The sequence below is a fragment of the Equus asinus genome, chromosome 5 (assembly GCF_041296235.1).
Source record: "Equus asinus isolate D_3611 breed Donkey chromosome 5, EquAss-T2T_v2, whole genome shotgun sequence".
Lineage (NCBI taxonomy): Eukaryota > Metazoa > Chordata > Mammalia > Perissodactyla > Equidae > Equus > Equus asinus.
In genome coordinates, this window is record NC_091794.1 from 37,500,442 (window position 1) to 37,518,747 (window position 18,306).

At 55.6% G+C, this 18,306-nt stretch overlaps 2 protein-coding genes across 3 annotated transcripts in view; one reads left to right on the top strand and one right to left on the bottom strand.

The window, feature by feature from the left end:
- On the bottom strand, nt 1-5,279 carry POLR2H (RNA polymerase II, I and III subunit H). Of its 2 annotated transcripts, XM_014846181.3 has the most exons (6): nt 5,177-5,279; nt 3,371-3,834; nt 2,376-2,459; nt 2,199-2,292; nt 1,299-1,382; nt 1-364 (listed from the first exon to the last, which is right to left on the bottom strand). In XM_014846181.3, the coding sequence occupies exons 2-6, from the start codon at nt 3,441-3,443 to the stop codon at nt 247-249; spliced, it is 453 nt and encodes a 150-aa protein (XP_014701667.1). In that variant the 5' UTR covers nt 3,444-3,834; nt 5,177-5,279; the 3' UTR covers nt 1-246. The 2 variants fall into 2 exon arrangements, with proteins under 2 accessions (XP_014701667.1, XP_070365406.1); XM_070509305.1 differs by lacking the exon at nt 5,177-5,279 and having other exon boundaries at nt 3,367-3,589.
- CLCN2 (chloride voltage-gated channel 2) overlaps nt 5,059-18,306 on the top strand; it is a 14,842-nt gene continuing 1,594 nt past the window's right edge. The window contains exons 1-22 of the mRNA XM_014846170.3: nt 5,059-5,566; nt 7,815-7,971; nt 8,117-8,248; nt 8,613-8,741; nt 8,829-8,962; nt 9,068-9,145; nt 9,229-9,307; nt 9,432-9,557; nt 9,658-9,742; nt 9,832-9,933; nt 10,831-10,915; nt 11,082-11,237; nt 11,888-11,957; nt 12,204-12,314; nt 12,543-12,756; nt 13,081-13,214; nt 13,464-13,636; nt 13,758-13,872; nt 14,111-14,184; nt 14,418-14,477; nt 14,621-14,659; nt 14,833-14,937. Coding sequence (XP_014701656.3) covers nt 5,495-5,566; nt 7,815-7,971; nt 8,117-8,248; nt 8,613-8,741; nt 8,829-8,962; nt 9,068-9,145; nt 9,229-9,307; nt 9,432-9,557; nt 9,658-9,742; nt 9,832-9,933; nt 10,831-10,915; nt 11,082-11,237; nt 11,888-11,957; nt 12,204-12,314; nt 12,543-12,756; nt 13,081-13,214; nt 13,464-13,636; nt 13,758-13,872; nt 14,111-14,184; nt 14,418-14,477; nt 14,621-14,659; nt 14,833-14,937 — 2,430 coding nt within the window. The 5' untranslated portion in view covers nt 5,059-5,494. The remainder of the gene's footprint in view (nt 5,567-7,814; nt 7,972-8,116; nt 8,249-8,612; nt 8,742-8,828; nt 8,963-9,067; nt 9,146-9,228; nt 9,308-9,431; nt 9,558-9,657; nt 9,743-9,831; nt 9,934-10,830; nt 10,916-11,081; nt 11,238-11,887; nt 11,958-12,203; nt 12,315-12,542; nt 12,757-13,080; nt 13,215-13,463; nt 13,637-13,757; nt 13,873-14,110; nt 14,185-14,417; nt 14,478-14,620; nt 14,660-14,832; nt 14,938-18,306) is intronic.

The following is an 18,306-nucleotide window of genomic DNA, read 5'->3' on the forward strand; positions in this document are numbered from 1 at the left end:
TGTCTGAAAAAGTAAAGTTTAATTAAAAAATCATATACGCAAAACTTCTGATTCATTTTAAGCTCTCCCACTGGGTCTTTCACAGGCAAGTCAGTTTCCCATTGAGTCCAGAACACCTAAAGATGCAGCCACAACGGACAGAGAGCCAGCACCTCCTGAACAGGCGAACAACAGCAGCTGCCACTCAGGCTTGATGAATGTCCACGGCCTGAGAGACTAAGCTGCAAGGCTGGTTTCCGGGGTGGTTCAGAAGGCCAGTTTCTTCATCAGCAGGTACACTCTGGAATCCACTTCAAATCCATGCAGGTTGTTGGCATCACCCTGCAGCCTCATGAGCAGGCCCCCATAGGACACATAGGCAGAGCTGAAACAGAAGGCCATCCCATGAGTCTGAGCTCTGGAGCAGCTGCTACTCAGCAGCGTTCCATCCTAGCCTATGAAAAAGAGGCACCTTCTAGTGCTTTGTCATTAGGAACCAAAATTCAGACAAAGATGAATGCACAGATATGTGCAAGGGAGTGTTCTTTATACTAGCAAAGGTGGAAAATACTACATGCCCAGAATATGGGAAATGGTCAAAACAATTAAGATATATCCATTTACCAGAATGTTATGCACCTATTAGAATGTTTAGGCAAAGCTTTACACTGACATGGGGAAACATGTTTTACATAACATTAAGCAAAATGAGCAGAAGAAAACATTGTAATAAACAACATAATCTCAAAGCAAAACGTACACAGGAAAAAAAATCCTAAAATATTCAAAAATGTTTACATAAAAGGTTCCCTCTGGATATGGAGTTATAGGTGACTTTTTTTTCCTTCTTCACATTACTTCTCTGCTTTTCAGATTTCTTACAAAAGGCACATATTGTTTCAATAAGATTTCGGAGAAAAGAAAAAATAGCTTGGCAGAGAAACCAAAGAAGGAGGGATCAGGTTGCAGAGGAGCAAAACACACACACACACACACACAAATAAACAAAAACAAAAAAGCCTGGCAGTTTAATCACTTAATGCTGCATTTAGTTCCCGGGGAAGCAACCTTCCTTTGCATTTCACACAGCAGGACGACCACTTTCCCATGTGGACCACCAGGCCCTGAGGTCCTAACAAAGGGCAAACTGAGCAGCCTTCATTTCAGCCTGGAAACTGCTCTCAGAACAGTTTCTTTCTGGGTCCCGCCTAGGTCTGAGGTGCTTGGCGAGAGAGACCCCACACAAGAAGCATGAGCGTGGCCCAGATTCTCAGAACAGGGCAGGGCGGGGAGGGTTTTCACAAGACCATGGAACTTACAGACGTGTCGCTGCTTCGGTAGAAGTTTCGTCTCCTTCAATTCTGTACACTTTCCCATACATTACGTACTCAAATTGGTCAGCCCTGTAGAACGACAGTGGCAAAGTTATTCTTAAAAGTAATTAACAATAATAAGAGGCCCTTTAAAAATGGTAACTGGTCGGGGCCGGCCCAGTGGTGCAGCAGTTAAGTTCACACATTCTGCTTCAGTGGCCCAGGGTTTGCTGGTTCAGATCCCAGGTGTGGACCTACATATCACTTGCCAAGCCACGCTGTGGCAGGCATCCCACATATAAAGGAAGCTGGACACAGGTGTTAGCTCAGGGTCAGTCTTCCTCCGCAAAAAGAGGAGGACTGGCGGCAGATGTTAGCTCAAGGCTAATCTTCCTCACAAAAAAAGTTAAAAAAAAAAAAAGGTAACTGGTAACTCACTGCCAGCACTGTAACAGCAGGCACTTTCCAAACACAAGGTCGTTTAGTCCTCATGGCAATGCTGTGAGCCAGGTATGACCATCTGTATTTTACTGATGAGGAAACTGAGGCTGAATGACACAAAGGATATTCAGTAAATAAGTGGTAGGGCTGAGATTTGAACTCAGTGGGGCTCCAAAAGCCTTTCCATAACACCCCAAACTCACTCGCAAGACACAAGGCCCACAACAGCCCAGGTCACTCAGTGGTCATTTCCTCAGCCACCAAAAAGCCACAACTCGCAAGCATGGAATTGCTGCTCTGGATAAACACCTGGTGGTTTGAATTCTTAAGTGCAGCAATCTCCTTAAGGTTCCTCAAATTCTGCTGATAATCATTTATTCCACAAATTAAATACGGGTCTTTCTATACCACTTATCTACTTAGTCCTCAGGCGTATTTCAAGTATTCCCTCCTCCACTCCCTCACCTGGAAGGCCTGTCATCGGTGGGGTTGTATTCACCATCATCCAAGGTGCCGTCTTCATACAAGGTACTGGCTATGACCAACCGGAACTTGTCACCTGAAAATAACAGCAATATCTGAGGGTGAAGAACAGCCGACATGGGAAAAAGCCTCCTGCTGTTGTCTGTGTGCAATACTTACCCAAGTCTACAGGGTAAATCTGAATGTTCACATCTAAGATGAGGTCCATCTTGAAAGATTCACTCTCACAATGCAGGCGAGACACTGGAGGGGAGCAGAGAAAGAGTGACAGAGGGAACTGCCCGGCCCGGGGCATATCCTGCGGACCCCACCCTGGGGCCCTGGATGCAGCAGACCACTCAATTCAACCCAGTCTGCATCCACGGGCCTCTCATCTGCTCTCGGAGAAGCGCGGGCTCAATCAGAACCAGACATGCAAGGAGGAAAGGGGAGAAAGACTGCGGCAAGCGGACAGAATCCCCAGAAAAGAATCACGGTCCTCTGGCAACAAATAACATCCAGGTTCTAGGCCTACTTAGGCCATTAAGAAACAACCGGACTTAGGGCAAGTTATTCATTCATCCAAACGTTTCGTCTTTCTGTGCCAGGCGCTATGCTGAGGGGATTATCAAGATGTGTGAAAACTGGTGTTTGTCTCGAAAAACATCTGTCTCCAGGCAAAGGAAGAGACACCAAGGAGAAGTAATTATCGATCAATGACGGAATAAAGAGGGGCATACAAGCAGCCAACTCTAACTCAGGACTTCACAAACAGCTAAAGATTCTAAAGGCAATACAAGAATACAGGCTCTGAAGTCGGATTACACGCTGTGCAGCCCTGGGTGGATTACTTAACCTCTCGGAGCAAAATGGGTAAGACACCATCTACCTCATGGAGACTCCTGAAAGGAGTAAGACAAAGTGTGTGTAAGGGGCACAGTACAGCGCCTAGCACAGAGTGGGGCGCGACTGGAAAGATGTCCAGGAGTCTACTAGCACCTTGAGAAAAGGCCACCCAGGCACTCGGCACAGCACAAAGCCAGGGAGAGCGAGAGTCTCAGTCTTCTCATCTGTTTCCTGAGGGAGGTGAGCTGCGTGGACAAGGGGCCCAGAGGCGTGTCCCCGAGGAGGAGGCTGACCCCTTACCCCAAACCGCCCCTACACAGCTTACCTACCTCGGTCAAACTTCTTGCCCTCCGGGTCAATGTCTTTCACGTCAAAAATATCCTCAAACAGGATGCCCGCCATGGTGAGGGGGCCACAAGAGTAGGAAAGGGGCTGAGCGCGCGATCACGACTAGGCGTACACGCACCCCCTCGCGTGGAGAAAAGAGGAGTGGGGGAACGGTAGCGCCTACAGAGCGGCGGCAAGAGAGTAGAAGGACGCATGCGCATGGACATGCGGGAAGGAGGCCACTTCCGCCGCCTTGCTCTCGGGGCTTCTTAACTTCCGCCCCGAACGATTGCTTCCGAGAGGCTTCAGCATTGAAGGCGGGTCTCGGCTCCAGATAACTCCGCCCCAGGGCGGGGACGCAATAGGTCCCACCTTCCGCCGAGGTGGCGCGGTTTCTCGCTCTCTGCGGAGGCTCCCCTGCGCCCTCTTCAGAGTCCGCGTCCGGAAAACTGGAATGCGTGGGGGCCTGCCCCAGCCAGGGACCTTGATCCTTGTCCCAGAGCAGCCCGGCCCTAGCCCTTCCCTGCCGGTCCGCGTGCCCGCCGAGGGCACAGTCCGCGCCGAGGGCAGGCCTAGGATAACCCCGCCCCCAGGAGCGCTGACCCTGCAGGAGGCGGTACCTAGCCCCTCCAGCTGGCACCGAGGCCCCTCAGGCTAGCCGGGGCCAGCAATGTCACCAGAGCAAGGTCTGTTCAGTTTGGGAATTTGCCCTGATATCACTATGGCGAAGAGAAAAGCCTGCACTGTCCCCTCCCGTGGTACTGCACCCTCCCCACCACTACCTTCTTCCCCTACACCACCCCTTCAGCCTGGCATTAGCCACATCACACAGCCCTCCTCCTGAGCACTGCCCCATCAGCTTGGTACTGCCCATTCCACCACCACTGCCCTCCCCCTGTGGACGCTGATCTCCTACGTGCCCCTTCATCCTGGCACTGTCCTCTCCCACGGATACCAGCTCCTCCCTTACATTGCCCCTTCCCCGTGGGTGCTGGCTCCTCTCACACTGCCTCCTTCCTGGGCACTGCCCCCTCCTCCTGGCACCGTCTCTGCCTCCCACATGTCCCTTCGTCCTGGACCTGCCTCCTCCCGCACACTGCCTGTTTCCTGGGCACTGGCCTCTCCCCTGACACTGCCCATCCACTCTGTGCTCACTCCACCCTCTGCTCTGTCCTTCTCCGGACTCATAGAGAACGCAGAGCCCCAACAGGCCTTTCCCCCATGGGGGCGAGATGTCAGCAGCTATCGTGTTTCTCCTTGAGCCCTGCCAGGGAAAAGTGACCTCTGTCCCCCCACGCCCGCCTGCCAGGAGCGGCCTCCTCGGCACCTAGACCTCCCTTCCCTCGGGCCTCACCCCTTCGCGCTCCCTCCCCACCTCCACCCACGCACACCCGGCAGGCCAGGTTGCTCCAGGCGCACCTCCCTGGCGGAGCCGAGGAGGGAAGGAGCAAGGGATGGGATGAGAGACCGAGGGTCTCAGCTCCAAGCACACCCCACCCCGGGCCACTTTCTGGGCCTAGCGCTCCCCGAGTCCCCCCCAGCTTTGCTTCTCACCCCCGACGGAGCAGAGGGGTCTTGCCAAGCCCGTCTGATCCTCTGGCCCCTCCAGAGAAGCAAGAGAGGGCGCCACTCCTCAGAGAGAGATTGGGCCTAAGAGTCTGATTTAGAGGGCTCTGCAGCCCCCGGCCCCCGACCCTCCCGAGCCCCGGCGTCTCCAGCCCCTCCACGTGCCAGCAGGCCCGCCCCCGCTCGGGCCCTGGGCGCCGCTCTCAGCCCCGGGCCTCGGCGGAGAGGGGGCCCGGACTCACGCGTTCCAAGCGCCCCCTGCCGTCTCACCGGAGCCTGGGAGGCGGCCCCAACGCAGACCCCGGCCCTGCGGGGCCGGCCCCTGTGAATGGGCCGGCGGGCGGAGCAGCACGAAGGGGACCGCCCTCTGCCCGCCCGCCCAGGAGGGGACGCGAGCTGGTGGCTGCGCCAGCAGCGCCCGCCTGGGGCCCGCGGCACTCTGCGCTCGGCCTCCCGGGCTGCGCGGACGGGACGGGGACCGGCGCGGACTCTGCGGGCCGGCAGCCGAGTCCGGGCCGGAGCCCGAGCCGCCGCGGGAGGCCAAAGGGCTGCGCGCGGAGATGGCGGCCCCGGCGGCCGCAGCGGCGGCGGAAGGGATGGAGCCGCGGGCGCTACAGTACGAGCAGACCCTGGTAAGTGAAGCCGAGCCGAGCCCGGAGAGTGCGCTCCGGAACCGCTGCTCCGGGTTACCCTCGGAAGCACGAGGACCGGGGCCCTACCCTAACCTCGCCCCAGCCTTCTGAGCTGGAGAAACTGAGGCTCCAGGGCCAGAGAGGCTGGAGGGCTCAGGGGTGGAAAGCTGCATTCAGGTTGCTGTCTGAGGTTGGGGGCCTGCAGAGGACAAGGCCATCAGGTGTCCCCCCTCCCATTTTCTTTGCTCCTCCCCCCCCACCACCTGGGCCCAAGTCTCAGCACCACTCACACCCTTGAACATTCTCTCTCTACACTCCTTTCTCCACCATCCAAGACATTCCCTCTGACCCCACTATGTGCATGGCAGAGTGCTAGACACAGAAACGAGTGTGTAGAAAGATAATCAGACTCAAACCTAGCCCCAGCCCTTACACCTGGGGCTGGCAACCCAGCATTGGCAGGAACCCCTCAGTCGATTCTCTGGAAAAAAGGTGGCCTGCCACCCTGGGGGAAAAGAGCTTTAGGGAGGATGGGTCAAGCAGGAATGGGTGTGGGAATTGGGACCTTTGTCCATGCTGACTCTGGGTATCCAGCCCTCACCCTCCCCAGGAGTGTCCCTTGACCTCATTTGAAGCAGGGGTCCTGGGGCTCTGAGCTGACTCATAGCCATCATAACTTAGTGTTTGAGAAGACTTTTGCACCTTCTTGTGTCACTGGGGTGGAGGACCCAAACTATAGGGAAAGGAGTGGGCCCTGTGGTTCATTTTTATCCGCTTGGGCTGGAATTTGCCCAGGAAGGAGGAAGGGAGGCAACCTCTCCAGGAGGATGGGGCCTTTGGGCTTTAACTGAGGCTGGGAGGTGCCCAGTTACAAGAGAGAGTGGCTGGATGAAACAGCATGACAGGGAGAGGTGGCAGGAGTGTAGGTGAAGCAAGGGTAGAGGGGCAAGCCTTCACATAGGGTGAGAGGTGTCTGTCAGTCTGCCCAGGCTGAGAATGGGGCATTGGTCAGCGAAGCCAGGCACCTGGCCACTGAAGTGCTGTCTATCTGTTGCGCCGCCAGCCGCAGCTCCATCTCCTTTGCCTGGTCTGTATCTCTGGACTGAGTTCTCAGGGTCAAGCTCACTCCCCAGCACACTCTGCTCCAGCTTCTCCCCCTGCTCCTTCCAGTCCCTTTGTCTTTCTCTCACACACTCATCTCCCCACTCCTACCCTGTGTCTGCCTCTTCATACTCTGCCTTATTCTCTTTTCCTCCTCCCTTCTTCCCCTCTCCTTCTCTCCCTCTGCCCCTTCCCCTGGCCTCTCTTTTCCCCCTCTTTCTCCTCTCTCTGTTCGCTCTCCTCCCTTCCTCACTCTCTATCACTCTCTCTCTGTCTCTATCTTTCCCTCCCTCCCCCCGCCCCAGCCCCAGCCCCAACAGGAGCCCTTTGTGTCCCGAAGCTCTGCGGGTGGCAGCCGGAATCTACTCGTCCCCACCCCCCAACACACGCCCAGCTTGGCAGGTCTAGCTGTGGCTCAACAGCTCTCCGGGCCACCACCCCAGCATCCAGTCACAGCCCACCATCAGCTTCTGCTGTCCCCCAACCCACCACTGGACTCAGGGCAGCTCCAGAGTGGGGCCAAGGCCACCAACCTCTCTCCACTACTCAGAGAGACTTTCCATTCCCAGCTGGGCTGGCAGGCTGGTGGAGGGTGGGGGTGGAGAATGGGGACAAGGGGATTAGGGTGGGTGGGAGGGGTACAGCTGAGTCGGTCACAGGCCAGAGGCCCAGCAGGAACGTGATAAGGATTGGGGCCCCGCCTGCTCCTAGGCCTAACTCAGCTGCCCCCAGCTCCGTGAGGCCCTTATTGTTACCCATATGCCCTTGACCATCCCTTCTTCTCTGACCTTCCCTCCTCCCACACTCAGACTGCCTTAGGTTTTTCCATCCTTTCCTCCTCTGGGACTTCCCTCCCACTCCTCCTCAGTGATCCCCCCCCCACCAGGCCTATGAGAAGAGGACTGATTATTCTGCCACCCTCAGAGCTGTGTCCCTGTACCTTGGCTGTCTCCATCACTCTGGCCAGGACAGCCCCCACAGTCTGCAATGTGCATTGTTCCCACACCCCAAGCCAAAATGGGTACTGTGGGTTCAGGAGAGTGTATATAATGTGGGGGCTGGGAGAAGGGGAGTTGAGGCCCCAGGAGCCCTCCCTACATCGCCACTCAGCCCACATCTGCTAACCCCCACCTTCCCTATTACTCAGATGTATGGCCGGTACACTCAGGAGCTTGGGGCCTTTGCCAAAGAGGAAGCTGCTCGGATCCGCCTGGGAGGAACCGAGCCCTGGAGGGGTCCACCTTCCCCTCGGACTCCCCCCGAGCTCCTGGAATACAGACAGAGCCGTTGCACCCGATGCCGCTGTGAGACCTGGGTTGGGGCAGGGGACCTGGCTATGCTGTGCTGAGGGGGACAGAGGCCATTAGAGCTGCCCTTTGGGGAGTGGGGGGGACAGGGGTAGGAGTACTTTCGTGCCAGCCTGCCCATTCTTCCCTTCCCCACTCCCAGTCTGTTCCGTACACTGCCATAAGTTCCTAGTGTCCAGGGTTGGTGAAGACTGGATCTTCCTGGTCCTGCTGGGGCTTCTCATGGCGCTGGTCAGCTGGGCCATGGACTATGCCATCGCTGCCTGTCTGCAGGGTGAGGACAAGGGCTGGCAGGGGGAGGGCTGGGAAGAACCAACCTGCTTCCTCCATGCCACACCTGTCCAAGCATCTTGGCTACTTGGCCACTTACCACTTTGCCCGGCCAGCCTGACTGCCCCATCTTCAGGCGTGTTCACTGCCACTCGCCTAGGCCACAACTTGCCTGCCTCTCCATCTGACTCTCTTACCTATGGTGATCTTTGTCCCGATGAATGCCCTCCAGGGTTCCCTCCCTACTCCTTGAACCCAGGCTCTGTGCAGTATGCCCTGGGACAGCTTGTCATATCCGTATGTCCCAGTGGCCAGGCGGGGACTGGGTGTGCACATCAGGGGTCCAGCGGCATGTCCTCTTCCCACAGCTCAGCAGTGGATGTCCCGGGGCTTGAACACCAGCCTCTTGCTCCAGTACCTGGCCTGGGTCACTTACCCCGTCGTCCTCATCACTTTCTCAGCTGGATTCACACAGATCCTGGCTCCGCAGGCTGTTGGTAAGATAGGAGAGCAGGGGAGGGCGGAGATGGGACCTCCTGAAACGGGCACATCGGATGACTCTCCTGGGACTGTACCCTCTCCAGGGTCTGGCATCCCTGAGATGAAGACCATCTTGCGGGGAGTGGTGCTAAAGGAATACCTCACCCTCAAGACCTTTGTAGCTAAGGTCATTGGGCTGACCTGTGCCCTGGGCAGTGGGATGCCCCTCGGCAAAGAGGTAACTGCCGGTTGGAGAGTGGAGGAGTCCCTCCCAGCAGGGGAAGAAGCCAGGCCAAGGTCAGGGTGTGCCCTTCCCCACTCACCGCCTGCCCCCACCCCGCAGGGCCCTTTTGTGCATATCGCAAGTATGTGTGCTGCCCTGCTCAGCAAGTTCCTCTCCCTCTTCGGAGGCATCTATGAGGTAAAGCGGCCCCTGGGGGAAGGCAGAGGGGAGGAGTGGGCTGCTGAGCCCGTGCTGACTCTCCTTTCCACTGCTCCTGCCAGAATGAATCCCGGAACACAGAGATGCTGGCCGCTGCCTGTGCCGTGGGAGTGGGCTGCTGCTTTGCAGCACCTATTGGAGGTCGGCAGTCCGTCCAGCCCCCCAGTCCTGCCCTTGGCCTTCTCTCCTTTGCCCCTCTCATCTGGGCCTGCATCCCTAGACCAGGCCCAGGCCTCAAGTGGCGCTCTCCCCTGCCCCCTCACAGGCGTCCTGTTCAGCATTGAGGTCACCTCCACCTTCTTTGCTGTGCGGAATTACTGGCGGGGCTTCTTTGCTGCCACCTTCAGTGCCTTCATCTTCCGGGTCTTGGCAGTCTGGAACCGTGATGAAGGTGGGGGGGACCTGGGGGATGAGGGGAGCCCCTGAGATGGCTCGGGTCGGGGCCCTCGGCACTACCCCTGCCTCCCTCTGCTATTGTGCCTTCCCTTCAGAGACCATTACGGCTCTCTTCAAAACCCGATTCCGGCTTGACTTCCCCTTTGACCTCCAGGAGCTGCCGGCCTTTGCTGTCATTGGGTGAGGAGCTGAGGGAGCTGGGTGTGTCAGAGAGGAAGAGGGAAGAGAGGGAAGACCTCCTTGTACTCTGGGACTTCTTCCCTCTCCAGGATTGCCAGTGGCTTCGGGGGAGCACTCTTCGTCTACCTGAACCGGAAGATTGTCCAGGTGATGCGGAAGCAGAAAACCATCAACCGCTTCCTCATGAAGAAGTGAGTTGCTTCCGGGCTCCTCTCTAGGCTGCTTGGGGTCATGTGAGGGTCCCAGTGGGGAGGTGGGGGCAGTGACAGGTGAGATGGTGAATAATGGCCCAGTCAAAAAACAGGCACTCAGTTGAGAAAATCACCCCGTCGTGTTTTCCAGGCTGATTGAACATTTTGGCTTTTTATGAATTGCCTGAAAATGGGCACTTTTGAATTTTTAGTGAGTGGCAGAGGGTATTTTGGATCAAAGACTGAGGCTGCCTTAGGCCCTCGGCCTGGCCCAGAGAGCAGTGCACCCTGGAGAATATTTGCGCCTCAGTTTCTCTCCCATGAAGCATGGAGATGGGAGGGATTTTTTCATCTCTGGGGCACAGCTCTCTCAGTTGTGACCCTGAGGACTTGGGAGTGGGGAGGCCTGAGACGTGACTTCTGTTGGGACTGCTGTCCTTCAGGGAAAGGACAGCCAACTGAACCTGCTCCCTGTGGCACCCTTGGTCAGCTTCATGAGTGAGCCCAGCTTCCCCTAACACTGACCTTCACTCTGAGTCACCACAGAGAAACAGAGGCAGAAAATTCTCCCCACTCTCACCCGATGCACCCTAGTGGGGGCTTCTGAGGGCAGGGGAAGGAGTTGCAGCTCAGAGGTGTCCAAGAGAGGGCTGGGGGTGGGCTTTCTGTCACTGCTACCCACTTAGGGAGTCAGGAGCCAATAGAAAGGCATTCAGGCTCATAATAACCCCGCACGGCCATCACCCTCGGGCCATGATATCGCGAAGAGCAAAGGGGAGCTTCTCTCAGAACTGCGTGCTTGCATGTAAGAGCCCAGGTTCTGCTGTGACCTCAACCCTGTCACCAGTCGGAGTAGGTGCATACCCATGTTTGATGCTCTGAAACCTGCATCTCTAGACGCCTGCTCTTCCCGGCTCTGGTGACCCTGCTCATCTCCACTCTGACCTTCCCTCCTGGCTTTGGACAGTTCATGGCCGGACAGGTAACCCCAGGCAGGACAGGAACTTGTGCTTTCCCTTGGGAATCGTCCCTTCTAAAGTCAGCAGCCCCAGTATGACTATGGGATCCCTTGTTCCCCCGGCTTTCCCCTGGGCCCCTTTCCTTCGTCCTATCTGTTCCCCAGCCTGAGGCACCCTGTTCACCTATAGCTCTCACAGAAGGAGACACTGGTCACCCTGTTTGACAACCGGACGTGGGTCCGCCAGGGCCTGGTGGAGGATCTGGAGCCTCCCGGAACCTCACAGGCCTGGAGCCCACCACGTGCTAACGTCTTCCTCACGCTGGTCATCTTTATTCTCATGAAGGTGGGGCTCCTTACACGTGTAGAGCTAACGTTGACATCGGCTTACTAGGTGCCAGGCACTGTTCCAAGCACTATCCATACATGAACTCCTTTAAGCCTCACCACAGAGCTATGAGAAAGGTACTAGTAGTCTCCCCGTTTGAAAGATGGGAAGTCGAGGCTCAAAAGAGGTTAAGTAAGGGGACTGGCCCGGTGGCACAGCGGTTAAATTCGCACATTCTGTTTCGGCGGCCCGGGGTTCACCAGCTCAGATCCTGAGCACAGACCTACACACCGCTTGTCAAGCCACACTATAGTAGCCGTCCCACATATAAAGTAGAAGAAGATGGGCATGGATATTAGCTCAGGGCCAGTCTTCCTCAGCAAAAAGAGGAGGACTGGGGGTAGATGTTAGCTCGGGGCTAATCTTCCTCAAAAAATAAAAAAAAGAGGTTAAGTAATTGGCCCGAAGTCACACAGCTAGATGGCAGAGCAAAGATTTGAACCCACGCCATGTAATTCTAGAGTCCTTCTCCTTCCCTTCACCTGGGGGATTCTGGGATAGCTGGGACAGAGGAGCCTGACTGATAAGATAGACTCCTTGGGGTGGAGCTGGGGGCAGCCTGGGGCCGGGTGGCGCCTCCACCTGTTTGAACCACCTCCTGCCTGCAGTTCTGGATGTCTGCACTAGCCACCACCATCCCAGTGCCCTGTGGGGCCTTCATGCCTGTCTTTGTCATTGGTGAGTCCTCAGCTGCCTCTTCTCCCAGCCTGCAGCCTTCCTACCCTCTCGCCACCCCCTGGCCATCCCCACTCTGCCTGGGAGCGGGTTTTGGTCCAGCCCCAGCCCCAACCCCCACCCCTGCAGGGATGTCCCCTGCACTGAATGACCCACTGGCCCCTCCCCTACCCTCTGACCCTCTCTCTTCCTAGCGCCCCCGCCCTCCCCCTCCACTACCTGTTTCTCTTCCCACCCCCCTCCCTGAAGGAGCAGCATTTGGGCGTCTGGTGGGCGAAAGCATGGCTGCCTGGTTCCCAGATGGGATTCACACGGACAGCAGCACCTACAGGATTGTGCCAGGGGGCTATGCAGTGGTGGGTGAGTGCTCCAAGTGCCAGTCTGTCTGGGAAGACCCCTGGCGGGACCCAAGAGTCTGAGCCTCTGGTGCCCCCTGCTGGCAGAAACCAGGCTTCCCTCAGATGCAGAAGTCCAATCCCCAGGACTGCACTGGAGAGGCCCCGAGGGCCCCCCACAGGACTGTCCCCCGGTGGGGAGGGTCATCTGGGGCCTGGGCACCCTAGGGAGACTGAGAGTGAGTGTCCCCAGGGGCAGCTGCGCTGTCAGGAGCAGTGACACACACAGTGTCTACGGCCGTGATCGTGTTCGAGCTCACAGGCCAGATCGCCCACATCTTGCCCGTCATGATCGCCGTTATCCTGGCCAACGCTGTTGCCCAGAGTCTACAGCCCTCACTCTACGACAGCATCATCCGAATCAAGAAACTGCCCTATCTGCCTGAGCTGGGCTGGGGCCGCCACCAGTACGGAGGGCTGGGTAACAAGAGGGGTACGGGTGAGGGGTCAAAGGTGTCCTAGGACCCGCTCATCCCCACCTCCAGCAAGATCCTCAGCCAGTGAAGCTGGAAGACCAGCCACCTTGCTCCCTCCTGGCCAGAGCTGCCCTTGTCCACAAGCTGGGAGAGCTGTGGCTGGCTCTGCCTGATCAGAATGAGGGCAGGGAGTACTCCTTGGCCCTTAACCCTTGTCCCCGTGGACTCTGAGGCCTTCCTTATGGCCCTGGGATGGTAATGCTCTGGGCTACCTTCCCCATCCTGACCAAACCAAGTGCCTCTCTCTGCTGCCAGGCAGTACCGGTTGCGAGTGGAGGACATCATGGTGCGAGATGTTCCCCACATCGCCCTCAACTGCACGTTCCGGGACCTGCGGTTGGCACTACACAGGACCAAGGGCCGCATGTTGGCTCTAGTGGAGTCCCCTGGTGAGACCAGGAGGGGGCCCAGGTGCTAGGACCATCTCCCAGGGTTGTTGCTTAGGAAGGGGGCAGGGACAGGGGCTTAAGACCAGTCTCCTTGGTTCCAAAGGGAATGGGTCAGCATTTGCCAGCCAGGGGTTTCCCTCTGGTGTGTGGCCTGTGTCCAAGGCCCCATCTGGATGTGAGAGAAGGCCATGGGGTGGGGTGGGAGGGCCTCACCCCTGGCTCCTGAGTCCTCCCCCCTGCTCTATCCAGAGTCCATGATCCTTCTGGGCTCCATCGAGCGCTCGCAGGTGGTGGCATTGCTGGGGGCCCAGCTGAGTCCAGCCCGCCGGCGGCAGTACATGCAGAAGCGTCGAGCTGCCCAGATCTCTCCACCATCTGATCAGGAGAGTCCCCCCAGCCCTGAGACCTCTGTCCACTTCCAGGTGAGTGAAAAAGCCCCGTTGCCACACAAACTTCCTAAATGTCATAGCGTAGACTGATTGGGAGGGCAACCTAGAGGTCATACGGGGCCCCAGTCTCACCAGCCCCTTCTTACCTGGGCAGGTGAACACAGAGGACTCAGGCTTCCCTGCAGCCCACGGGGAGACTCACAAGCCCCTGAAGCCTGCTCTCAAGAGGGGATCCAGCAACACCATGAACCTCGGGGAGAGTCCCACAGGTGAGCCCATCTCCTGCTAGCAGCTCCCCTCCATCCTCCAACAGAGCCGGAGCCCGGCCCGTGAGTCCACGAGATCCCTCTCCAGCCTTTGTGCTGGAGCACACCCCAGCTAAAAGCTGCCCACATGAGCCAGGGGTAGAACCAGGACGCCTCTCCCCTTGGCCTCCTCCCCTCTCTTGGCCCTTTCCCCCCTTCAAAGATGACATTGCCACCCCGGGCCTTGTGTTTGGGAACACAGGGAACATAGAGCCGGCAGGCATCACCCTCAGGAGCCTGTTCTGTGGCAGTCCACCCCCTGAGGCTGCTTCCGAGGTGAGTGCTTGGAGCCTCTCCATCGGCTCTTTCTTTCCAGCTGTCTCTCTGACACTGCGACAACCTCCCCATTAACCCTGCATGCCTGCCTCCATTCTGCCTGCCCTTCTGCCCTCCTAGATGTCAGTTCTGTCCCTGCAGTGTGCCCTTCCTCCTGCGCTCCACCGCTCCCCCTCGCCTCCCTCCCCCCTATAACATCAACTCCTCTTCTCTCTGGTTTGACTCTAACGAAGTTGGAGAAGTTGGGATCATGTGACAAGCGCAAGCTGAAGCGGGTCCGAATCTCCCTGACGGTAAGTGCTCCCTTTCTTCCAGCAGCCCAGGAGCACTAGGCAGGGAGGGCCAAGGTCTAGGCAGAGTAAACCTCCCCTGAGCCGGGAGGATACACCAACCTCCCCCCAACACCTAGCTGCCAACCTTGCTCCCTCTCTCCTAGAGCACCTCGGACCTGGAAGGCGAGATGACCCCTCAGGAGGTAAGTTGTGACTGGACTCTGGACCTTGTTTCTTCCTGGGTGTGTTCAGTCATCAAATTGGCTGCTGTCCCCATGGGAGGGACACTGGGGTAGGAAAAAGGCAGGCCAGCTTGTAGGGAGGTGAGAGCAGCTATTGGCACCTTCTCCCTAATCTTCCTAGTCTTGTCCCCTAGATTCTGGAGTGGGAGGAGCAGCAACTAGATGAACCTGTCAACTTCAGTGACTGCAAAATTGACCCTGCCCCCTTCCAGCTGGTGGAGCGGACCTCTTTGCACAAGGTAGGGCCAGCAGCCTGGGGCTGGCCTAGGCTATTGGGAGTACAGGGTGGGGATCTAGGTCCTCCCACAAGTTTAGACTCAGGCCAGTGGGGAAAAAGCGACAGCAGACAATGGGCTGTGTGCCGTGATGTTTTTCAAACACATTGCTTCAAACGATGGGAGGCCGGGAGCCAGGGCCCCGTAGCCTCTTCCTGCCTGCAGTGGAGCCAGGCATCATTTTTCCTCTGCTCAGCCTTGCCCCCAGGGAACTCTGGACCAAAGCAGCAACAAAGACAAGGCTTGAGATGGGTGGAAGCCAGAAGGCCGGGCTAGGGTCAGAGCTAGGCAGGAGGCTGCCAGCGCCCAGCAAGGCCGATACATCCACGCGGAAAAACACGGGTGAGAAACAGGCAGGAGAAGAAAATCTAATAAACAAGCTAACCAACATCCAAGTAGGGGTGGAGACACTGCAGCGAAGAGATAAACAAAGATGAGAAATGCCCAGTTGGGGGCTTGGAATGTCAGACCCCAGAAAGTCTGACTTAATGTGGGCCAAAGGAAAACGGGCAGGGACACAGGAAGATGGCTCAGCAGAAGGGCAAAGCGGCCTGCAGAGATGTGGAGAAAACTTGAGCACAGACAGGTTGGTGGTGGGTGAGGCCGACACTAAAGGAGGGCAGAGTTCTCTGTGGAGGATGGCCTCAAGGGCTCCCCAGGATGGGGCCGGGGCATCATTGGGCACCTGCAGGCTTCTATGGGAAGGCAGGGAGTGTAGGCACACCCGGCAGGCTGCTAGGGCAGAAACCCAGGGGTGTTTTAGCTAAGTTGTTGACAGATTTAATGTGCAAGCCTCTGAGCATGGAGGTGGGGCTGGTGGCAGTGGGGGACACTCCCAAGGTCTGCAGCTTGGGCGGCTAGCTTAGACGCCAGCTGTGCCTAAAGGCCAGCCTAGCACAGACAAGCAGGGGCCGGGGCAGGAAGGACAGGAGACAAAAGAGACACAAAAAAGCAAAAGGTAATAAAGGACTTAGAAGCCTTTGGGTAAAGCCCTTGGATCAAAGCAAGTGGGGAACTGCAGTGTAGTTGCAAGATAAAAAGGAGAGAGGCCTGAGAAGAATACGTTTGGCTTATATTTAAAGCCTTTCTTCCTAAGACCTCTAAAGCTTTTCTATCATTTTTCTTAGTCTCAAATATCGCATAATGATGATGATGATAATAATGCTGATGTCTTGTTAGTGTCTGCTGTGTGCCAGGCACTGGCCTCAGCTCTTTACATGGTTAATTTAATCCTCACAACCACACCGTAAGATAGATATTGTGCTATTTCAGTTTTTATAGATGAGGACCCTGACATTCAGACAGGTTAAGCAAGTTGTCCAACGTCACACAGCTGGTAAGTAGCAGAATCAGGCCTGAAATCCAAGATGACCTGACTCAAAAGCCTGTGCATTTAACCATTTTAACACATGGGGAAACTGAGGCAGGGAGGAGGGCACTTGCCCAAGTCAGCATAGCAGGGTCAGGCCCAGAGCCCAGACTTCCTGGCCCCAATCCCAGGATTCTTTCAGAAGGCCACGTGGTCCCTCTCCCTTTCAATTCACTGTTCCCAAGCCAAAGAAGTACAGGCCCTCCAGTGGGCTCCCTGGTGTCTAATTAAATTAAAATGAGAAAGAACAAAGTAGGTGTTTGTTACAAATTTAAAAATCAGAGGAAGAGAAGAAGCCTTTGAGGAACCGACTAACAAAAGTACAAAGAACTGGAAGCGATAAGAATGTAAAAGATTAGACTTCAGAATGTCTTTGCAGGCCTAAGGAATCAATAAGTAGTAGCCCAATTAAGTTCAGGAGAGGAACACTCAGAGCGGAGGGAGAATACATTGGAGACTATTCAGGAACCTGTGCAAGTGGAGACTACCAGCTGAGTACCTCGTTCATTCATAAGCCTCCTACAGAGAAGCAGTGGGAGTGGGGGAGATTGGGGGGGCTAGAGTGCCAGCAGGAGGCCAGAGTGGCTGAACCCAGATCTCACTCTGCCATGAGTTACCTAGCTGTGTAACCTTGGCAAATTTCTTAACTTCTCTGTGCTTCACTTTCCTTATCTGTGAAATGGGGATCATAGTACCTACCTCATAGGGTTTTCTGAGGAGTAAAAAAGTTGATACTTCTCTAGAAGCACTTAGAACAGTGCCTGGCACATAGTAAGTATTCAATATATGTTAGGAATTACTGCTGCTGCTACTACTTACACTGAGAGGTGAACAATAGGGGACTTTAAAAGGTGGTGTAAGGAGGAAAGGGCTGAAGTGTGGAAGAAATGGATGTTTTCAGAAAAGAATGAGTGATTATGCTGGAAGCTGGGGTGCCTGGCATAAGCTGAGGCTGAAAAGACAGGCCCGGGGTTGGTTTGGGGAGGGTCTTATGGACCATTTTGGGGAGTCTGGGCTCTAACTCAAAGCTCATAGGATGGGTAGAACCAAGATGGAGGGAAGGGAGGTGCAAAGCAGAACCCGTTAGGATGTTGTGGCCCATCCTGGTGAGGATGTGAGTGAGTCGGGGAGAATGGCCAGGATGTTTAGGAAGTAGATCGGTAAGGCTTGCTGACTGCCTGGGACAAGGGGTTTGCAAACCTAAAAGGCATATAGTCTACCGGAAGCTCACTCTAATTAGGATTGTGGAGAAAAAGAAAATTAAATAGGATCCTTGGGAGAAGATGAGAGAGATTATTAAACCATAAGAAGACAAGGCTAAGGGATTATGAAAATAGGAAATCTTAAAATAAAGATGTTTTCCCTCTGAAGTCAGAGGAGGAGAGGAAAAATAACTGGCTGCATACAGGATTCAAGTTAGATATGAGGAGGAACGTGCTAACCACATGACAGTTATGGCACAGGTATTGAAGGAGCACAGAAAAGCTTATTCTAAGACTGAACTTCTAGCTCCTTTTAAAGTACTGTCATGCCTTAGATGGAGAAAGTTAGGAAAGTTCTGGAAGTCCTTTCCTAAAGAATTTAGCAACTGTGTAAGAAAACATTTTAAAAGTGTTAAGATAATCACAATGAATTCTGAATAACTGGTGTCAAGAAGCTGGGTTAAAAATACCCAATTTGATTCAAACATGAAGCCAAGAGGCTTATAAGTAAACTCAAAACAGTGCAATAGATGATGGGCCAAAAATTCCAGGAACTGCTGAGTCAGTAGAGTGCTTTTCAAAACATCTGGCCCAAGAAAATCCACTTAGAGCACAAGGGGAACTGGCTGACAATTTCTGCCCCCTTGGTGATTCCATTGGAAAGCTTGGGGGAGGGCCCAAAGCAAGAAAAACCCAGGGGGGGTGACTGTTGTCCCCCAGCACCGCAAGCTCCGTCTCAACAGGACCTGGGATGCTACTTGG

Bases quoted from the DNA above. Each gene is read 5' to 3' on its own strand.
- POLR2H (XM_014846181.3), bottom strand. From the start codon at position 3,443: ATGGCGGGCATCCTGTTTGAGGATATTTTTGACGTGAAAGACATTGAC. The intron at 2,460-3,370 runs GTAGGTAAGCTG...GCTCCCCTCCAG, and splicing joins GGGCAAGAAGTTTGACCGAG to TGTCTCGCCTGCATTGTGAG. The intron at 2,293-2,375 runs GTAAGTATTGCA...TGTTATTTTCAG, and splicing joins GATTTACCCTGTAGACTTGG to GTGACAAGTTCCGGTTGGTC.